Raw genomic sequence first — 17,733 nt, 5'->3', positions numbered from 1 at the left:
CAAGGTCACCATTTACAAAGCACCATATTATTTATTTATTTATTTTTAATTGAATACCTAGGGATGGGTCTTACTGAACAGGAAGAGAGTATGTTTTATTAAAATAATAAGAAATAGGGAGATTGTCTAATGTGCATGTTATGAATCAAATTGGCAGAAGTAGTATTATTTGAAGCAGTAGAATTAGAATGAGTTTAAGCCAGTAAGAAGAGCATGTCTTTCAGATGAATGGATAAAGCAGATGTGGCACATATATACAATGGAATATTACTCAGCCATAAAAAGAAACAAAATTGAGTTATTTGTAGTGAGGTGGATGGACCTAGAGTCTGTCATACAGAGTGAAGTAAGTCAGAAAGAGAAAAGCAAATACCGTATGCTAACGCATGTATATGGAATCTAAAAAAAAAAAAAAAAAATGCTACTGATGAACCTAGTGGTGAGGCAGTAATAAAGATGTAGACATAGAGAATGGACTTGAGGACGTGGCGTGGGGAGAGGGAAGCTGGGGCAAAGTGAGAGTAGCATCGACATATATACATTACCAAATGTAAAATAGTTAGCTAGTGGGAAGCAGCTGCATAGCACAGGGAGAACAGCTTGGTGCTTTGCAATAACCTAGAGAGGTCGGTTAGGGAGGGTAGGAGGGAGGCTCAAAGGGAGGGGATATGGGGATATGTGTACACATATGACTGATTCACTTTGTTGTACAACAGAAACTAACACAGCATTGCGAAGCAATTATACTCCAATAAATATGTATTAAAAAAAAGAAGAAGAGGATGTCTTTGTTGGCAAGCTATTTGGAGACATGAGAATGATGTAGGAATGATAAAGAGGAAGAGACTGTAGAGCTTTGGTATTCTCGTAAGGGAGAGAGGGAGGAACTGGGGTGGAATTTGGAATGAGCTTGAGCTGATATCAGACAGTGAGATCATATGGGTAAAGATTTGAGTTGTGAATAAAGGGAAATGCATTTAGCTTTCCAGCTTGAGAGCATTTTGTACATTGCATATTGAGATAAACGGTGAGTCAACTTTGCCTCCCCTTTTCCCCTGGTCATCATAGATATGGGAGGTGGGGGGAAGCCCTAGAAAGGGAGGAGAGGAGAGTTAACACCCATTCTGTGTTAAGCAGGCACATACATTAAATTTTATCTTCATGACAGCCCTTTAAGAGGAAGATCAGTAATCTTTTCAGAGTTGAGGGGATTGGAACTCAGAGAGGTTAGTTTCCCAAAGACAGCACAGATAATGAAAGGAGGCATTGAAATTTAAACTACAAGGTGGCTGACTCCAATGAAAAATTGTTTGTTATACTCTAACATATCACCCCAAGCCTATTCCTTCTGCCCACTTTTGCCACATCTCATTCTTGAGATCTGTCTTCAGAGGAGACTGTCACAGTCTAAAGGTTGACAAACAGCCGTTCAGTTCCTTATTTTATTGGCATCAATGGTTCTTTTAAGTAGTGATATTCCAAAGCGAGAGCATCCTCTCTCAGGTAGTCTCAGTTCTCTAAGTTCTTTCATCTCTTATTGTACCCGCCACATTTAGAAGAGATATTTTTGTGATTCACATATGGAATGGTACATCTTTTCTTTAGGAATATTTCAGTAGTTCAAATATGTCCTTGTTTTCAGGGAGCTCCCCTTTTCAAAACTGAGGTAAAATTGACTTACAACATTATATTCGTTTCAGTTGTACAACGTAATGATTTGATATTTGTATATATTGCAGAATGGTCATCACAATAAGTCTAGTTAGCATCTGTTACTGTAGTGAGTGGCCTCATGAGTTTTATGGGTGAAAATGGGAAGGTAATGAAAATATCCAAGTTTCTGGCTGGGGTAACTGGGTAGGTTGGTGGATCATTCCCTGAAATAGGAGGAACAAACAGCTTTGGAAGAACTTCTTTTTTTTAATGTTTATTTATTTATTTATTTTCTTATTAGTTGTACTTTTTTTTTTAACATCTTTATTGGAGTATAATTGCTTTACAATGGTGTGTTAGTTTCTGCTTTATAACAAAGTGAATCAGTTATACATATACATATGTTCCCATATCTCTTCTCTCTTGCATCTCCCTCCCTCCCACCCTCCCTATCCCACCCCTCTAGGTGGTTACAAAGCACCGAGCTGATCTCCCTGTGCTATGCGGCTGCTTCCCACTAGCTATCTATTTTACGTTTGGTAGTGTATATATGTCCATGTCACTCTCTCACTTTCTCACAGCTTACCGTTCCCCCTCCCCATATCCTCAAGTCCATTCTCTAGTAGGTCTGTGTCATTATTCCCATCTTACCCCTAGGTGCTTCATGACATTTTTCTTCTTTTTCTTAGATTCCATATATATGTGTTAGCATACGGTATTTGTCTTTCTCTTTCTGACTTACTTCACTCTGTATGACAGACTCTAGGTCCATCCACCTCACTACAAATAACTCAGTTTAGTTTCTTTTTATGGCTGAGTAATATTCCATTGTATATATGTGCCACATCTTTTTTATCCATTCATCTGATGATGGACACTTAGGTTGCTTCCATCTCCTGGATATTGTAAATAGAGCTGCAATGAACATTTTGGTACATGACTCTTTTTGAATTATGGTTTTCTCGGGGTATATGCCCAGTAATGGGATTGCTGGGTCATATGGTAGTTCTATTTGTAGTTTTTTAAGGAACCTCCATACTGTTCTCCATAGTGGCTGTATCAATTCACATTCCCACCAGCAGTGCAAGAGTGTTCCCTTTGCTCCACACCCTCTCCAGCATTTATTGTTTCTAGATTTTTTGATGATGGCCATTCTGACTGAGTGAGATGATATCTCATTGTAGTTTTGATTTGCATTTCTCTAATGATTAATGAAGTTGAGCATTCTTTCATGTGTTTGTTGGCAATCTGTATATCTTCTTTGGAGAAATGTCTGTGTAGGTCTTCTGCCCATTTTTGGATTGGGTTGTTTGTTTTTTTGTTATTGAGCTGCATGAGCTGCTTGTAAATTTTGGAGATTAATCCTTTGTCAGTTGCTTCATTTGAAATATTTTCTCCCATTCTGAGGGTTGTCTTTTGGTCTTGTTTATGGTTTCCTTTGCTGTGCAGAAGCTTTGAAGTTTCATTAGCTCCCATTTGTTTACTTTTGTTTTTATTTCCATTTCTCTAGGAGTTGGGTCAAAAAGGATCTTGCTGTGATTTATGTCACACAGTGTTCTGCCTATGTTTTCCTTTAAGAGTTTGATAGTTTCTGGCCTTACATTTAGGTCTTTAATCCATTTTGAGCTTATTTTTGTGTATGGTGTTAAGGAGTGTTCTAATCTCATACTTTTACATGTACCTGTCCAGTTTTCCCAGCACCACTTATTGAAGAGGCTGTCTTTTCTCCACTGTATATTCTTGCCTCCTTTATCAAAGATAAGGTGACCATATGTGTGTGGGTTTATCTCTGGGCTTTCTATCCTGTTCCATTGATCTATCTTTCTGTTTTTGTGCCAGTACCATACTGTCTTGATTACTGTAGCTTTGTAGTACAGTCTGAAGTCAGGGAGCCTGATTCCTCCAGCTCCATTTTTTGTTCTCAAGATTACTTTGGCTATTTGCGGTCTTTTGTGTTTCCATACAAATTGTGAAATTTTTTGTTCTAGTTCTGTGAAAAATGCCAGTGGTAGTTTGAAAGGGATTGCATTGAATCTGTACATTGCTTTGGGTAGTAAAGTCATTTTCACAATGTTGATTCTTCCAATCCAAGAACATGGTATATCTCTCCATCTATTTGTATCATCTTTAATTTCTTTCATCAGTGTCTTATAATTTTCTGCATACAGGTCTTTTGTCTCCTTAGGTACGTTTATTCCTAGATATTTTATTCTTTTTCTTGCAATGGTAAATGGGAGTGTTTTCTTAATTTCACTTTCAGATTTTTCATCATTAGTGTATAGGAATGCCAGAAATTTCTGTGCATTAATTTTGTATCCTGCTTCTTTACCAAATTCTTGATTAGCTCTAGTAGTTTGCTGGTAGCATCTTTAGGATTCTCTATGTATAGTATCATGTCATCTGCAAACAGTGACAGCTTTACTTCTTCTTTTCTGATTTGGATTCCTTTTATTTCCTTTTCTTCTCTGATTGCTGTGGCTAAAACTTCCAAAACTATGTTGAATAACAGTGGTGAGGGCTTCCCTGGTGGCACAGTGGTTGAGAGTCTGCCTGCCGAAGCAGGGGCCACGGGTTCGTGTCCTGGTCTGGGAAGATCCCACATGCCACGGAGCGGCTGGGACCGTGAGCCATAGCTGCTGAGCCTGCGCATTTGGAGCCTGTGCTCTGCAATGGGAGAGGCCACAACACTGAGAGGCCCGCCTACTGAAAAAAAAAAAAAGTGGTGAGAGTGGGCAACCTTTTCTTGTTCCTGATCTTAGTGGAAATGGTTTCAGTTTTTCACCATTGAGGACGATGTTGGCTGTGGGTTTGTCATATATGGCCTTTATTACGTTGAGGAACGTTCCCTCTATGCCTACTTTCTGCAGCGTTTTTATCATACATGGGCGTTGAATTTTGTCGAAAGCTTTCTCTGCATCTATTGAGATGATCATATGGTTTTTCTCTGTCAATTTGTTAATATGGTGTATCACGTTGATTGATTTGCATATATTGAAGAATCCTTGCATTCCTGGGATAAACCCCACTTGATCATGGTGTACGATCCTTTTAATGTGCTGTTGGATTCTGTTTGCTAGTATTTTGTTGAGGATTTTTGCATCTATGTTCATCAGGGATATTGGCCTATAGTTTTCTTTCTTTGTGACATCTTTGTCTTGTTTTGGTATCAGGGTGATGGTGGCCTCGTAGAATGAGTTTGGGAGTGTTCCTCCCTCTGCTATATTTTGGAAGAGTTTGAGAAGGATAGGTGTTAGCTCTTCTCTAAATGTTTGATAGAATTCGCCTGTGAAGCCATCTGGTCCCGGGCTTTTGTTTGTTGGAAGATTTTTAATCACAGTTTCAATTTCATTACTTGTGATTGGTCTGTTCATATTTTCTGTTTCTTCCTGGTTCAATCTTGGAAGGTTATACTTTTCTAAGAATTTGTCCATTTCTTCCAGGTTGTCCATTTTATTGGCATAGAGTTGCTTATAGTCGTCTGTTAGGATGCTTTGTATATCTGCGGTACCTGTTGTAACTTCTTTTTCATTTCTAATTTCATTGATTTGAGTCCTCTCCCTCTTTTGCTTGATGAGTCTGGCTAATGATTTATCAATTTTGTTTATCTTCTCAAAGAACCAGCTTTTAGTTTTATTGATCTTTGCTATTGTTTTCTTTGTTTCTATTTCATTTATTTCTGCTCTGATCTTTATGATTTCTTTCCTTCTGCTAACTTTGGGTTTTGTTTGTTCTTTTTTCTCTAGTTCCTTTACCTGTAAGGTTAGATTGTTTACTTGAGATTTTTCTTTTTTCTTGAGGTAGGCTTGTATAGCTATAAACTTCCCTCTTAGAACTGCTTTTGCTGCATCCCATATGTTTTGGATTGTCGTGTTTTCATTGTCCTTTGTCTCTAGGTTTTTTTTCATTTCCTCTGTGATCTCTTGGTTATTTAGTAACATCTCGTTTAGCCTCCATGTTTTTGTGTATTTTACAGTTTTTTTTCCTGTAAGTGATATCTAGTCTCATAGCGCTATGGTCAGAAAAGATGCTTGATATGATTTCAATTTTCTTAAATTTTACTGAGGCTTGATTTGTGACCCAAGATATGATCTATCCTGGAGAATGTTCCATGCGCATATGAGAAGAAAGTGTAATCTGCTGTTTTTGGATGGAATGTCCTATAAATATCAATTAAATCTATCTCGTCTATTGTGTCATTTAAAGCTTCTGTTTCCTTATTAATTTTCCTTTTGGATGATCTGTCCATTGGTGTAAGTGAGGTGTTAAAGTCCCCCACTATTATTGTGTTATGGTCGATTTCCTCTTTTAGAGCTGTTAGCAGTTACCTTATGTATTGAGGTGCTCCTATGTTGGGTGCATATATATTTATAATTGTTATATCTTCTTGGATTGATCCCTTGATCATTATGTAGTGTCCTTCCTTGTCTCTTGTAACATTCTTTATTTTAAAGTCTATTTTATCTGATATGAGTATTGCTACTCCAGCTTTCTTTGAATTTCCATTTGCATGGAATATCTTTTTCCATCCCCTCACTTTCAGTCTGTATGTGTCCCTAGGTCTGAAGTGGGTCTCTTTTACACAGCATATATATGGGTCTTGTTTTTGTATCCATTCTGCAAGCCTGTGTCTTTTGGTTGGAGCATTTAATCCATCGACATTTAAGGTAATTATTGATATGTATGTTCTTATTACCATTTTCTTAATTGTTTTGGGTTTGTTTTTGTAGGTCCTTTTCTTCTCTTGTGTTTCCCACTTAGAGAAGTTCCTTTAGCATTTGTTGTAGAGCTGGTTTGGTGGTGCTGAATTCTCTTAGCTTTTGCCTGTCTGTTAAGCATTTGATTTCTCCATCAAATCTGAATGAGATCCTTCCTGGGTAGAGTAATCTTGGTTGTAGTTTCTTCTGTTTCATCAGTTTAAGTATATCATGCCACTCCCTTCTGGCTTGTAGAGTTTCTGCTGGGAAATCAGCTGTTAACCTTATGGGAGTTCCCATGTGTGTTGTCATTTTTCCCTTGCTGCTTTCAATAATTTTTTTTTGTCTTTAATTTTTGCCAGTTTGATTGTTATGTGTCTCGGTATGTTTCTCCTTGGGTTTAGAGTCCTGTATGGGACTCTCTGTGCTTCCTGGACTTGGGTGGCTATTTCCTTTCCCATGTTAGGGAAGTTTTTGACTATAATCTCTTCAGATATTTTCTCCGGTCCTTTCTCTCTCTCTTCTCCTTCTGGGACCCCTATAATGCAAATGTTGTTGTGTTTAATGTTGTCCCAGAGGTCTCTTAAGCTGTCTTCATTTCTTTTCTTTCTTTTTTCTTTATTCTGTTCCACAGCAGTGAATTCCACGATTTTGTCTTCCAGGTCACTTATCCATTCTTCTGCCTCAGTTATTCTGCTATTGATTCCTTCTAGTGTATTTTTCATTTCAGTTATTGTATTGCTCATCTCTGTTTGTTTGTTCTTTAATTCTTCCACGTCTTTGCTAAACATTTCTTGCATCTTCTTGGTCTTTGCCTCCATTGTTTTTCTGAGGTCCTGGATCATCTTCACTATCATTATTCTGAATTGTTTTTCTGGAAGATTGCCTATCTCCATTTCATTTAGTTGTTTTTCTGGAGTTTTGTCTTGTTCCTTCGTCTGGTCCATAGCCCTCTGCCTTTTCATCTTGTCTGTCTTTCTGTGAATATGGTTTTTGTTCCACAGGATGCAGGATTGTAGTTCTTCTTGCTTCTCTGGGAGAATTTTTAAAATGTAATGAGTTCAAGGTTCTTGTGGAACATCCAAGTGGAATGAGATGTGTAATGGGTATTGGGCATATGATCTAGAATTCCCACCATTAGTGTCAGTTATGGATCATGGCACAAAAGGCAAACAGAAGTTTTCTTTACAGAAGCCAGCATGGTTAAAAAGGCAGTGTGGCATAATGAAAAGAACTCAGTCATGGGATTTAGACAGATTTGGATTTGAATCCTACCACATACTACCTGTGTGATATTAGACAACCACTCTGAGCCTTTTATGCATGGATGGGCACCAAAAAAAACTGTCTACTTCACAGCTTTTTGAAGGCCAGAGTTCACTGCCTAGGGTCCCATAGACAGGTAGAAGTTCATTCCCTCTACTGAAAATGAGAGGATCTGTGAAGGCTCAGCCCAGCTTCATTGTAATCTGCATGCTTCCTAGCTTAGAACCGTATAACATCAGTTTTATAACTCTAGATCTGGGTTGGAGCAAAAGGAAGAGAAACTCGGAGGCGAGCAAAGCATTAGATGGAACTTGGCAAGTCTGGTTGGAGAGAAGGAGGGTGGCCGGGGGCTGGATCTCAGCATGTACCACATAAGTGCCAGGCTGGCTGCTATTCTTATAAAGTTGGTCGAGGTTTGTTTTGGGTGTTGTTAGCCATTTCACTCCTTGCTTCTCTCCCAGGTCCCGAGCGTATCAGAATTTAAATGATGTCATTCCCTATCTTTCATCCACACTTGAAGCTTTCTTTAACACTAAGGTATAAATGACTGATAACAGTTCAGAGAAAAGTAGAAATATACTCCTACTAGTGTGGTACTACTTCCCTTTCACATACCCTCAGCAGTCACAGTTCACAAGTTATAGCTTCCTTTCCTACTAGTTCTGACTTCACGATTTTTTTTCAAAATAATGGTCTGACAGTTACTACAAACTAAAAAGGCTTACTAAGGATGATGAAACTCATTTACCATCATGGGGATAGAATGTTGTCTTTCACAGTGAGTATCTATTTGTAGTGAGAAACACCAAAGGGGTGGAACTCTAATATCATTTCAGGTGACACATACTTATAAAGGGGACATTTGCATGCAGAACTTTTTCTAGGGGCCTCTGTAATCCAGTCTCCCACTCCATCTGTGTATAGTATTTGGCAAATAAGTTCTCGATAAAAGTTAGTTAGATAAATAAATACATGAGTTGATTCCTAGCGACTGCAACATCAAAGCATTCTCATAGATGTGTGTCGATTTCTGTGGACTAGACCAGCTGCAGCATTCAAACAGAAATTAGAGTCTTGGTAGACAGTGTGCAAGCATGGAACCTAGAGTTGGACAGGAATTTTCTGTGCTCATTTGAAACTTGGCTCTGACTGTGGTTTCTCTGTCACAGATTTTGGGATGGGAGAGTGCTCCCACAGGGAAAGCCATGTGCGCTGACATGGAAACCGAATGGAACCTTGGCTAGGCTAGGAGTTGTTGCTATTTTAGTCACTTCCAGATGTCTGCTATTGGAGTTTTAAGGGAAAGGGAAAGATGTGTGGCGTGTTATGGGCCACAGGGTGGAAGGGGAGGGGGAGACCTCTTTTAAGCCTTTCATTGTGTTTAAAACCACCCCTCAATATGCTACTGAGATGGATTGGATAAGGCTTTTAAAAATTGTGCACTTCAACAGTACCTCCTCTTTTGTTTACATGCTTCACTGCATATGTAGAAATAGACCAACTGAAGAAACCTTTGCGAAGTAATCAGGATTCCAAAAAAGGGCTCTTACCCGCATTGGTTGTGATCTAATATTTATTGAGTGCAGCCATTGAACATAGTCTGAATGACACATACACCAGGTGAGTTAGCTGCCCCAGAAGCTACTGTGCTAACCTAACAAGCCCACCAGATGTTTGTTACATATCTACTTTCTCCTTTCATGTTATTTTGGAGGTGGCTTTTAATCCCAATACTGTCATTATGAATTAGAAAAAGAAGTCAGGTTGTAATGTTTATGTATGTGAAGATGAGGCCCTTTGAAATCTTTTCAAAAGGGGTGTCTAGATCCTTTCCAGGAGGTCCTGGCACCCACTCTGAACCAATCCAGGGGTCCAGGGACTTCTTGTTTCTTTGTTTTGCTGGGTAGATATGGCATTAGTATGATGCAAGTCCTGGTAGGCAAAGAAAGCATAGGAGAAGCAGTATAGCACAGTGGTTAAGCATATGGATTTGAATTAGACAGACCCTGTTCAGGTTCAGACTCTGTCACGTACTAGCTATGTGAACATGGACAAGTTACTTAACTTCTTTAAAGCTCAGTTTCTTCATCTGTAAAATAAGTGTAGAGCTATTGAGTCTTTTTCAGGTGGGGAAGTGATGGTAAATAACACCCCCTACCTTGTCGACCCAGGTTGTGAGCTAACCAGAAATAAGACAAAGGGTTAGACAGATGGAGGTCAGCATGACATCTTTATTATTGTTAACACTGATATTAAAGAATATGGCATCTTTTTATGGGCAAGTGGGCTTCAGAGGCAGACCTTCCTACCCAGCAGTCCTAGACTAGGACAGGATGCCCCTCACAGGGGCAGAGCACAGCATGGGATCTCAAAGGAGGAGGAAGAGTGGTGCCCCACATCATCCCCATTCCTCACCCATGCTCTACTGTCAGATGAGTCTCTCCTCCCTGGGGTTAGTATGAGGCAGTGGAGAGGGGCTGGGAGTTTTACAGTTACAGTTTTTCTCTACATGGCAAGTAACAAGTGTAGAGGAAAACGATTGCCCCTAACGGCAGCCGCTTCAAGAGAGTTCTTGTGAGGATTCTGTAAGAAGAAGTAAGGTGTTCAGCACATGCTACCGGCTCAAAAAAAATTATTGATTGATATTATTACTGCAATTATCTTCTCACTTCACAAAGCATAGTCGTTTTAAGTTATTGTCAGAGAGATGAAATCAGAGAGAAGCTGGGGAAGTGGATATATAGTAATACAGAAACAGTGCTGCCAAGCTAAGAGTGAAGGACACAGTGAATGAGAGAAGGAGAGGAAGATGAAGACTATTATAAGGGAAGCAACATCAAAATATGCCATGTTCTGTGTATAGAGAGCAGTTACTCAGGTGGCCTTGGAAGATGGTGATTCCAACCCTGGCAGATAATTTTTGGGAAACAGCATGTAATTTCATGAATAAACATGCTTGTTAGGGGATAATAGTCTTGATGAATGGAAGGTTGTGCATATTGGTTCCAATGTCATCTCACCTGCTCCTTGTTTTTGCTAAGTGTGAGCTGAGATGTGGCCTCTGTGGCTTATGAAGAACCAATGTAACTGTGGCTCAGGTGACTGGAAGTGGAAACCTGCCATGACACTTTGAGGAAGCACATTTCAGATCCTCCCCCCAATATTAAGCAGGCTCTTAAAATTGTAAATTTAATGACACCATGAAGTGTGTTTTGATGTTTCAATCAGTGGGCATTTCACGGTAATGGCTCCACAGCTGAGCAAGCCTATAGTTGGTCAAAAATTTGACCTATTTAGAAGTCCCTGAATTTCAAGTAAACCAAGAGACTGTCAATCAATGTGGAAGCTGAAACAGTCACTCCATGAAGCAAAACAATAGGGCTCACGTCAGAGCCATCTCCCAAGTTTGAAAATTAATGTCATTTTGTTATTCCTCTTAGAAGTCGATCTTTTTTCTTTGAGTTGCCTTTCACAGCATCTGTTAAGTGACTTTGTTGTTGGATTTTAGGGATTGGCTCAATATTCCGTCCTCTTTTATGGCTATTACGACAATAAACGAACAATTGGATGGATGAATTTCAGACTGCCGCTATCCTATTTTCTGGTGGGGATCATGTGCATTGGATACAGCTTTCTGGTTGTCCTTAAAGAGTAAGTTTCATTGGTCTCTTGGGAAGCAAGCATTGATTTCTGGAATCAAATGGAAAAATTAACTTGAGAATTGGATTGTTTTTTTCCGTTTCATGTCTAGAGAATGCAGAGTATTTAAGAGATAAAATATGGTTTTAATACCTACACTAATGTTAGACTATTACATCTCCCAAACAAAAGGGTTGAACACAAGTGCAGGACTTTGATCATCTCACTGGGTCACAGTGATGGTTGCATGCCTATCCTGTGGTTAAGCATATTTTAAAATTGTGCTTTTTTGTACTTTAAGGTGTGAATCAATGTTTCAAACAAGACAGGGAAGCAGCTGCTGACCCCTCTTTTTGCATACAGAGAGGTTTGTGAGTTGCAGAATCAGCTCAATAGACAGAATCTGTTGTTCTCTGTTCATTAAAACAAACAAACAAACAAACCCAGAATAATCACTCATCCAAAAAATTTCAGCTGTGTAAGACAGCAAAAACAAACGGCCCTCAACGAGACCGTCATGATCAACTATATAGTCATGTTTTATTTTTGAAGAGGATTTATTAGAGCATGGAAAAGAATTTCATTGGGGAACTGATGAAACTGCAGCTCATTTTTTCTCCCTGTCTGAAATATATTTTTAAAACCTCACTTGAAGACACTGCAGAAATCTAGCACAGTCATTTAGGGCTATAAATAATATGAATAATCCATCCTTTAGCTAATTTTCTGAACAAGTTTAGCAGGTGTTGAAACATCTCAATTAAAGTCTTCACCCTTTTATTTAACTATGCACAAGGTAAATTGGCCTTTTGCTTCATTGCAGGGAAGGACCTCTACCTGAGGGTCCAAGTCCTCTTGAGCAGGAGCTTTCTGGAACAGTCTTTGGCATGCTTTGTGTCCTGTCCCTGCCAAACTTATTGGTTCCTCCGGAGAAAACTATTATGCTTAGTTTTTAAGCCCTTTCAGGACTTGAAAAAGGCCTTAATGGAGATCCCATATCCAAATTCTTTATCTAGTTGTCCAAGTGTAACCAGAGACCCTAAGTATGTAAAGTATCTGTCTACCTGATCAAGTACTACCACGTTCCAAAAACTCTAAGATATTTCTAGTCTTTTGGCCATTTTGATTTGGCAGGACTAAAGTCAAGGGTACAGTTACATTACAGAGGCCTTGTGAGTATCATTTCCATATTGGTCCTTTAGTCTCCATAGTCACTGAAGAAAGCATGTCTATGGATGTCCAAGTCCTCAGCTTCTTTTAGTGACTGTGCAGAGGCTACATACCCTAGTGGGCTCTTGAGCCGTTCTTCATGGAATCAAATACCAGCTCTAGCCCATTCTAAAAGAACTTTGACAAATTGTTCAACTGCTCTATTTTCCCATTTCTAATAGAGGTGTAATAACACCTTGATGTTAGGATGACTATGAGGACAAAATGAGTCAGTACATACAAACACTTAGAACATAGTTGGCATACGGTGATTGACAAATGTTAACTGTTTTATTAGGATTATAATTCATAGGCTTATTGAAAAACCAAACAAAGCCAACATGGTAGGAATTGAGGTCATATGATAGCCCCAGCAGTAGGGTAGTCACATTTGGTTATGTAGTTATACATTAATAGATTTGCACATTTATTATAATAATTTTCTGGCAGATGAGTGTAAAGCATCTAGAACAGCATTATGCAAAGAACTATAAGACAAGGTACATATAATTTAAAATATTCTAGTAACTATATTAAACAAATACATAGGTGGAATATATTTTAATAATATATTTTATTTAACTCAATATATCGAAAGTATTCCTTCAACATATAATCAATCTAAAATTATTATTGAGATATTCTCTGTCTTTTTTGGTACAAAGTCTTTGAAATTTTATGTATGTTTCACACTAGTTGCATTTCAAGTGCTCAGTAACCACATATTGCTAGTGGCAAACTTATTAGCTAGAGCAGCTCTGCAGGAAATGGCAGCTTTTCCTATTAGCTCAAAGATGCCATTTAGGATAGCTGTAGGGCACAAATTCTACATTTTCCCCCTCAAAGTCATCCATGTTATGCCACCCAAACCAGCCTGATTTTGGTCCCTCCATCTGGCAGGGGACCTTTGGTTGTTCATTACCAGATTGGCAAGTAGTTTAAGTTCACTGGCCTATATGGCAAGACAATTCCAAAGCAATTTATGACTCCTACCCCACTCCTAACCCTGGGGGCAAGCCTTGGTAGAACAACTGATGAGATATAAATGATTGTTCAGAATCCTATATCATCTCTTTCCCCCACCACTGGCCCCAAACAAATACATTCTTGGAATAAACATGAGTGGCTTTATGGGATACATGACTCAAATCAAGGGAAACTAAAACTGAATACTGACATCAACTAGGCAACTGGTGGACTTTGCCCTCTTGCCCATATTCTTTGTCTTCAGCATCCTCATCCATAAAAGGGAAGCAAATATCTATATTTGATTAATTAATAGGGAAATTGGAAGGAAAATTAGATATCCAAGAAAGCACTTTTAGATTTTAAGATAGGGTGACTAACTTTGTTGACCCAGGACTCTCCTGGCTTTGGCATTGAGTCTTGTGCCCTGGAAACCTACTCAGTCCCTGGCAAAGCAAGACTTCCATCATTCCTTGCAAATTGTATGTTGAGGTAGCTTCTCAAAGATATAGTTGTTCAAAAATATAACCCCCTTGAAAAAGGAGGAATTTTTGTTTAAGTATGTACACTTTTTTTCTCTACAGACAAGGAATGGAGCTGTACATGAAATATTTTATAGCTATCAGGGCCATCTCTTAGTAAAAACATGTTGTTAGCAGAGGTTGTCTTCAATATCCTTCCTCCCTTTCTTGTCACTCCCTTTTAGTATTTCACTCCCTTTCTTGTCAATTCCCACATGCTAGATGTTCCCTGTTTGCTTGTCCAGCTAGAGCTCCCTTCTCTGGAAGGCTGTCTACAGCTACAGAATCTTGCCTGTGATAAAGCTCCATTCAAGACTTATCTGTCAAGTGGTCAGTTTTACTTGAGGCCCTGCCCTTGGCTCAGTGACAGTGCAAAAAGGGGTGATGGCATCTTAAGCAAAAAAATCGTTTTCTCCCTAGGTTAATCCATTGGAAATGTTTGATTTCAACCCTTTTTGACCTACAAAAAGGCACTTGGTATGGTTCAACATATTTCATGGTGTCCTAGCTTGGGTACCAGAATGAAGTCAGAAAACCTAAGCCCTTGACGCAGCCCTGTGGTTTACTTCTGTATAATGGCCAGCAAATCACTTGATAATTTTATCCTTCAGCTTCCCCAACTGTAAAAAGAGAATAATGTTAACTACTGTGACCTCTTGTTAAGTTTTTGAGAAGGACAAATATGATAATACACATCAATACCATTTGCAAAGGGTAAAGTGGTAGATTGATGTAAGGAATAATTATTTCTGGTTATTGTTCAAACACATTAGCCCATCTGAAATATATAAACGTCTGTAAGGAATAGGACTAAACAGTGGGGGAATTTAGATGACCTTAGAGGTACCTGCCAAACTACATTGTCAGCTTTATGTCATTGTGCTCCTTTCTTTTTTCAGTTCCATATCACTGCAATATTTAAAAAACTAAAACCTTATGGGACCATTTTATAATATATATCATATAATATTGTAATTTTGCACTTTATAGTGGTAGGGAAAAAGAGGAAGTGGAGTAAGTGGAATATAGATCCTTAGCCACTGAAGTAAGTAAATGTACTTTAAACTGTCCAAGCAAAAAAAAATTAAAACATCACTGATTAGAATATATGTAACCACTTGCTATTAAGTTGTATAAAAATCTTGATTTTTGGTCAAGAGTTGTCAAATATGGAAAAATTCCATGCATTCAGTGTAATCACTCTTTGGAAGGAGATTCTAAGGGGGATTGGAATCTGTGAAGGAGTTTCCTGATCTGACCTGGGTTAATCCATCCCTAGGCTTCACAGGGTCTGGAAACCAGCTAAAATTGTGTACAACAGTTTAAGAGTCTATACATATGTTTTTCCTGATGAGGGGACTGGTGGTTTTCACCGGATTTCTAAAGAGATCCTTATCCCACAGAAGTTTCAGAGCCTCGTATATGACCCTAGGAAAACAGTTTAGGAAAACAAATAAAAAATACGTAATTTTATATAACCTGTTTAATTGTTAAAATCATCAATGGTTAGTAGTCTTTTAATCTTGAAGGCCTGGAAAATGAACAGCTTAAAAAATTAAAACAAAAAAATATTTTTTTAATAAACTTTTATTTTCTGGTTATTAGAACAAACTTGTTTGAAAGTATATGTCTTTTAGATCTTGCTTCTCCAATTCCCTTATAATTATGATGTTTTGCTATTCCCTAACCTCTCCCTTTCTGCTTGTATTCTGGCTGCTGGATTAAACTTCCTGTTTGTATAGGATGACCAAAAATATTGGTGATGACGGAGGTGGTGACGACAACAGCTTCAACTTCAGCTGGAAGGTGTTCACCAGCTGGGACTACCTGATTGGCAATCCTGAAACAGCAGACAACAAATTCAATTCTATCACAATGAACTTTAAGGTAAAAACACCAACTTCAAGAGCCTTTTCTTGGTATTTCTAAGAGTAAAATTGGAGCCATTCCAAATGGTCTAGGTAGCAAAGTATCTTGACAATTAAAAGAAAGATTAACTCATCATTTCTTCCTACCAGGATCTGGGCAGGGTTCTGATTATGACTGGAAAATGATTGATGACCCATGACAGCATTACTTCTCTCTAAATTTGGTAATAAAACAATGCCATTGGCTTGAAACAGCCAACCATTAGTAATCAGAATCAGATATTTTAAATAATAGAACAATGCTCGCTAATTATTTACAGGAATACATTAGCCCAATATTTTAAATGACTCTAAAGTATTATTTTGTAGTTGTTTTAAAAAACTGTACTAGAAGAGACTTTAGAATGAAGACTATCTTAGTAAATATTAACTCAACCAGAGTTTGTTTGTAAGAATTCTTCCTTCTCTGTCTTACTTTTTCTCACTTGCTGGCAATATTCACCTGGTTTGTGGAATCCCAGATTCAGTTTACATTTTCATTCCTCACTTTCTGACGTTTGCAGAAATAATTCCTGAGTTCATGATACTTTTCGTAGCTCAGATATTTCTTTTTTCTTTCTGTTTTGCCTGGGTACAGGAAGCTATAATAGAAGAAAGAGCAGCCCAAGCAGAAGAAAACGTCCACTTGATCAGATTCCTGAGGTTTCTTGCTAACTTCTTCGTGTTTCTAACACTTGGCGGGAGTGGATACCTCATCTTTTGGGCTGTGAAGCGATCCCAGGAATTTGCGCAGCAAGATCCTGACACCCTTGGGTGGTGGGAAAAAAATGAAGTTCGTCTCTGCATGCTTTTTATGTGCTTAGAATCTGATATTTGAGATTTTGTGGGTTGTGCTTCAATGTTGGGATATGAAATATGGCCGCTCTTTACCTATCTCTGTCATCCTGACCTGAGAGTGAACCAACCTCGGCACACGTGTCCCTATTCCAGCCTTACTTCCAAATCTGTCTACTGTCTGTTTTTCACTTTGTGACATTAGGGAAAGGTAGAGTTGGAAGAGAGATTAGAGCACATATTCCAACCAGTACATTTTATAGACAGAGATAATGAATCTCAGATTAGGTGATGTGTTCATGGTCTCAGAACCATGGAGAACAATGAGAGTTAAAATTTAGGAATCTTGATTTCAAGCTCAGCACTCTCCATGACGCTATGTTGCTTTCTCTGCAGGTCCTGCATCTATCTTTGAAAGATCCAATTGTCCCCTGAATTCTTTGAAGCAGCAATGATAAAGCCCTGGGTTCTTACGTTTATTTCACTGGAAACATTCAGATTGCCTCCCCCACTTTGGGCAGGACTGGGCCTCTCTCTGTTTTTCACTAGCAGCCTGACTGCTTCACCTCCTCTCCTTACCCTATTATCTCCCCCTCCAAATGCTATTCAAATGAGGAAGGGCAGCTCTCTGAAAGGAATTAAATATTATGACTGCGATTTGTCTTCAGGGTATCTGCCCATTTAGCAGGTCCAAGAAAAGAGGTCAGAGGTAGATATTTAGAATCAGGAAATCACTGGTCATGTGTTGTTTCTTGGGTCTGTTCCCTTTCATAAAATGTTCTAGAATACAATGTGGCATCATTTTGAACTTGGGCCTTTTCAGGGTGTGGAGATTTAGGCGGTGGGAAGTGTAGATTTCCCACACTGAAACTTCTGCAGAGTCTTGTAGACCAAACAGATTATGAAAGTCTTCATAAGCATAGAATTTCCTAGAAGAATCTTGCACAGGAAATGGTAGAACGTACTTACAACAAAAGGCTCCAAACAAAAACTTTCTAGATATTTCAGAAGCAGTAACACTGAAGATGGGAGACCATATATTTAAGAGCCTATGATGGCATAGATATTTCTTGGAAGCCTGTA

At 38.6% G+C, this 17,733-nt stretch overlaps 1 protein-coding gene across 1 annotated transcript in view; it reads left to right on the top strand.

The window, feature by feature from the left end:
* The window catches only part of TMC1 (transmembrane channel like 1), a 134,425-nt gene that overhangs the window by 79,370 nt on the left and 37,322 nt on the right, over positions 1-17,733 (top strand). Inside the window, exons 9-11 of the mRNA XM_082657512.1 lie at positions 11,122-11,264; positions 15,691-15,835; positions 16,454-16,648. Of these exons, the coding sequence (XP_082513638.1) occupies positions 11,122-11,264; positions 15,691-15,835; positions 16,454-16,648 (483 nt within the window). The remainder of the gene's footprint in view (positions 1-11,121; positions 11,265-15,690; positions 15,836-16,453; positions 16,649-17,733) is intronic.

This window comes from Grampus griseus, assembly GCF_964374135.1.
Source record: "Grampus griseus genome assembly, chromosome: 6".
Classification (NCBI taxonomy): Eukaryota; Metazoa; Chordata; class Mammalia; order Artiodactyla; family Delphinidae; genus Grampus; species Grampus griseus.
This window is presented reverse-complemented; position numbering and strand designations above follow the sequence as displayed.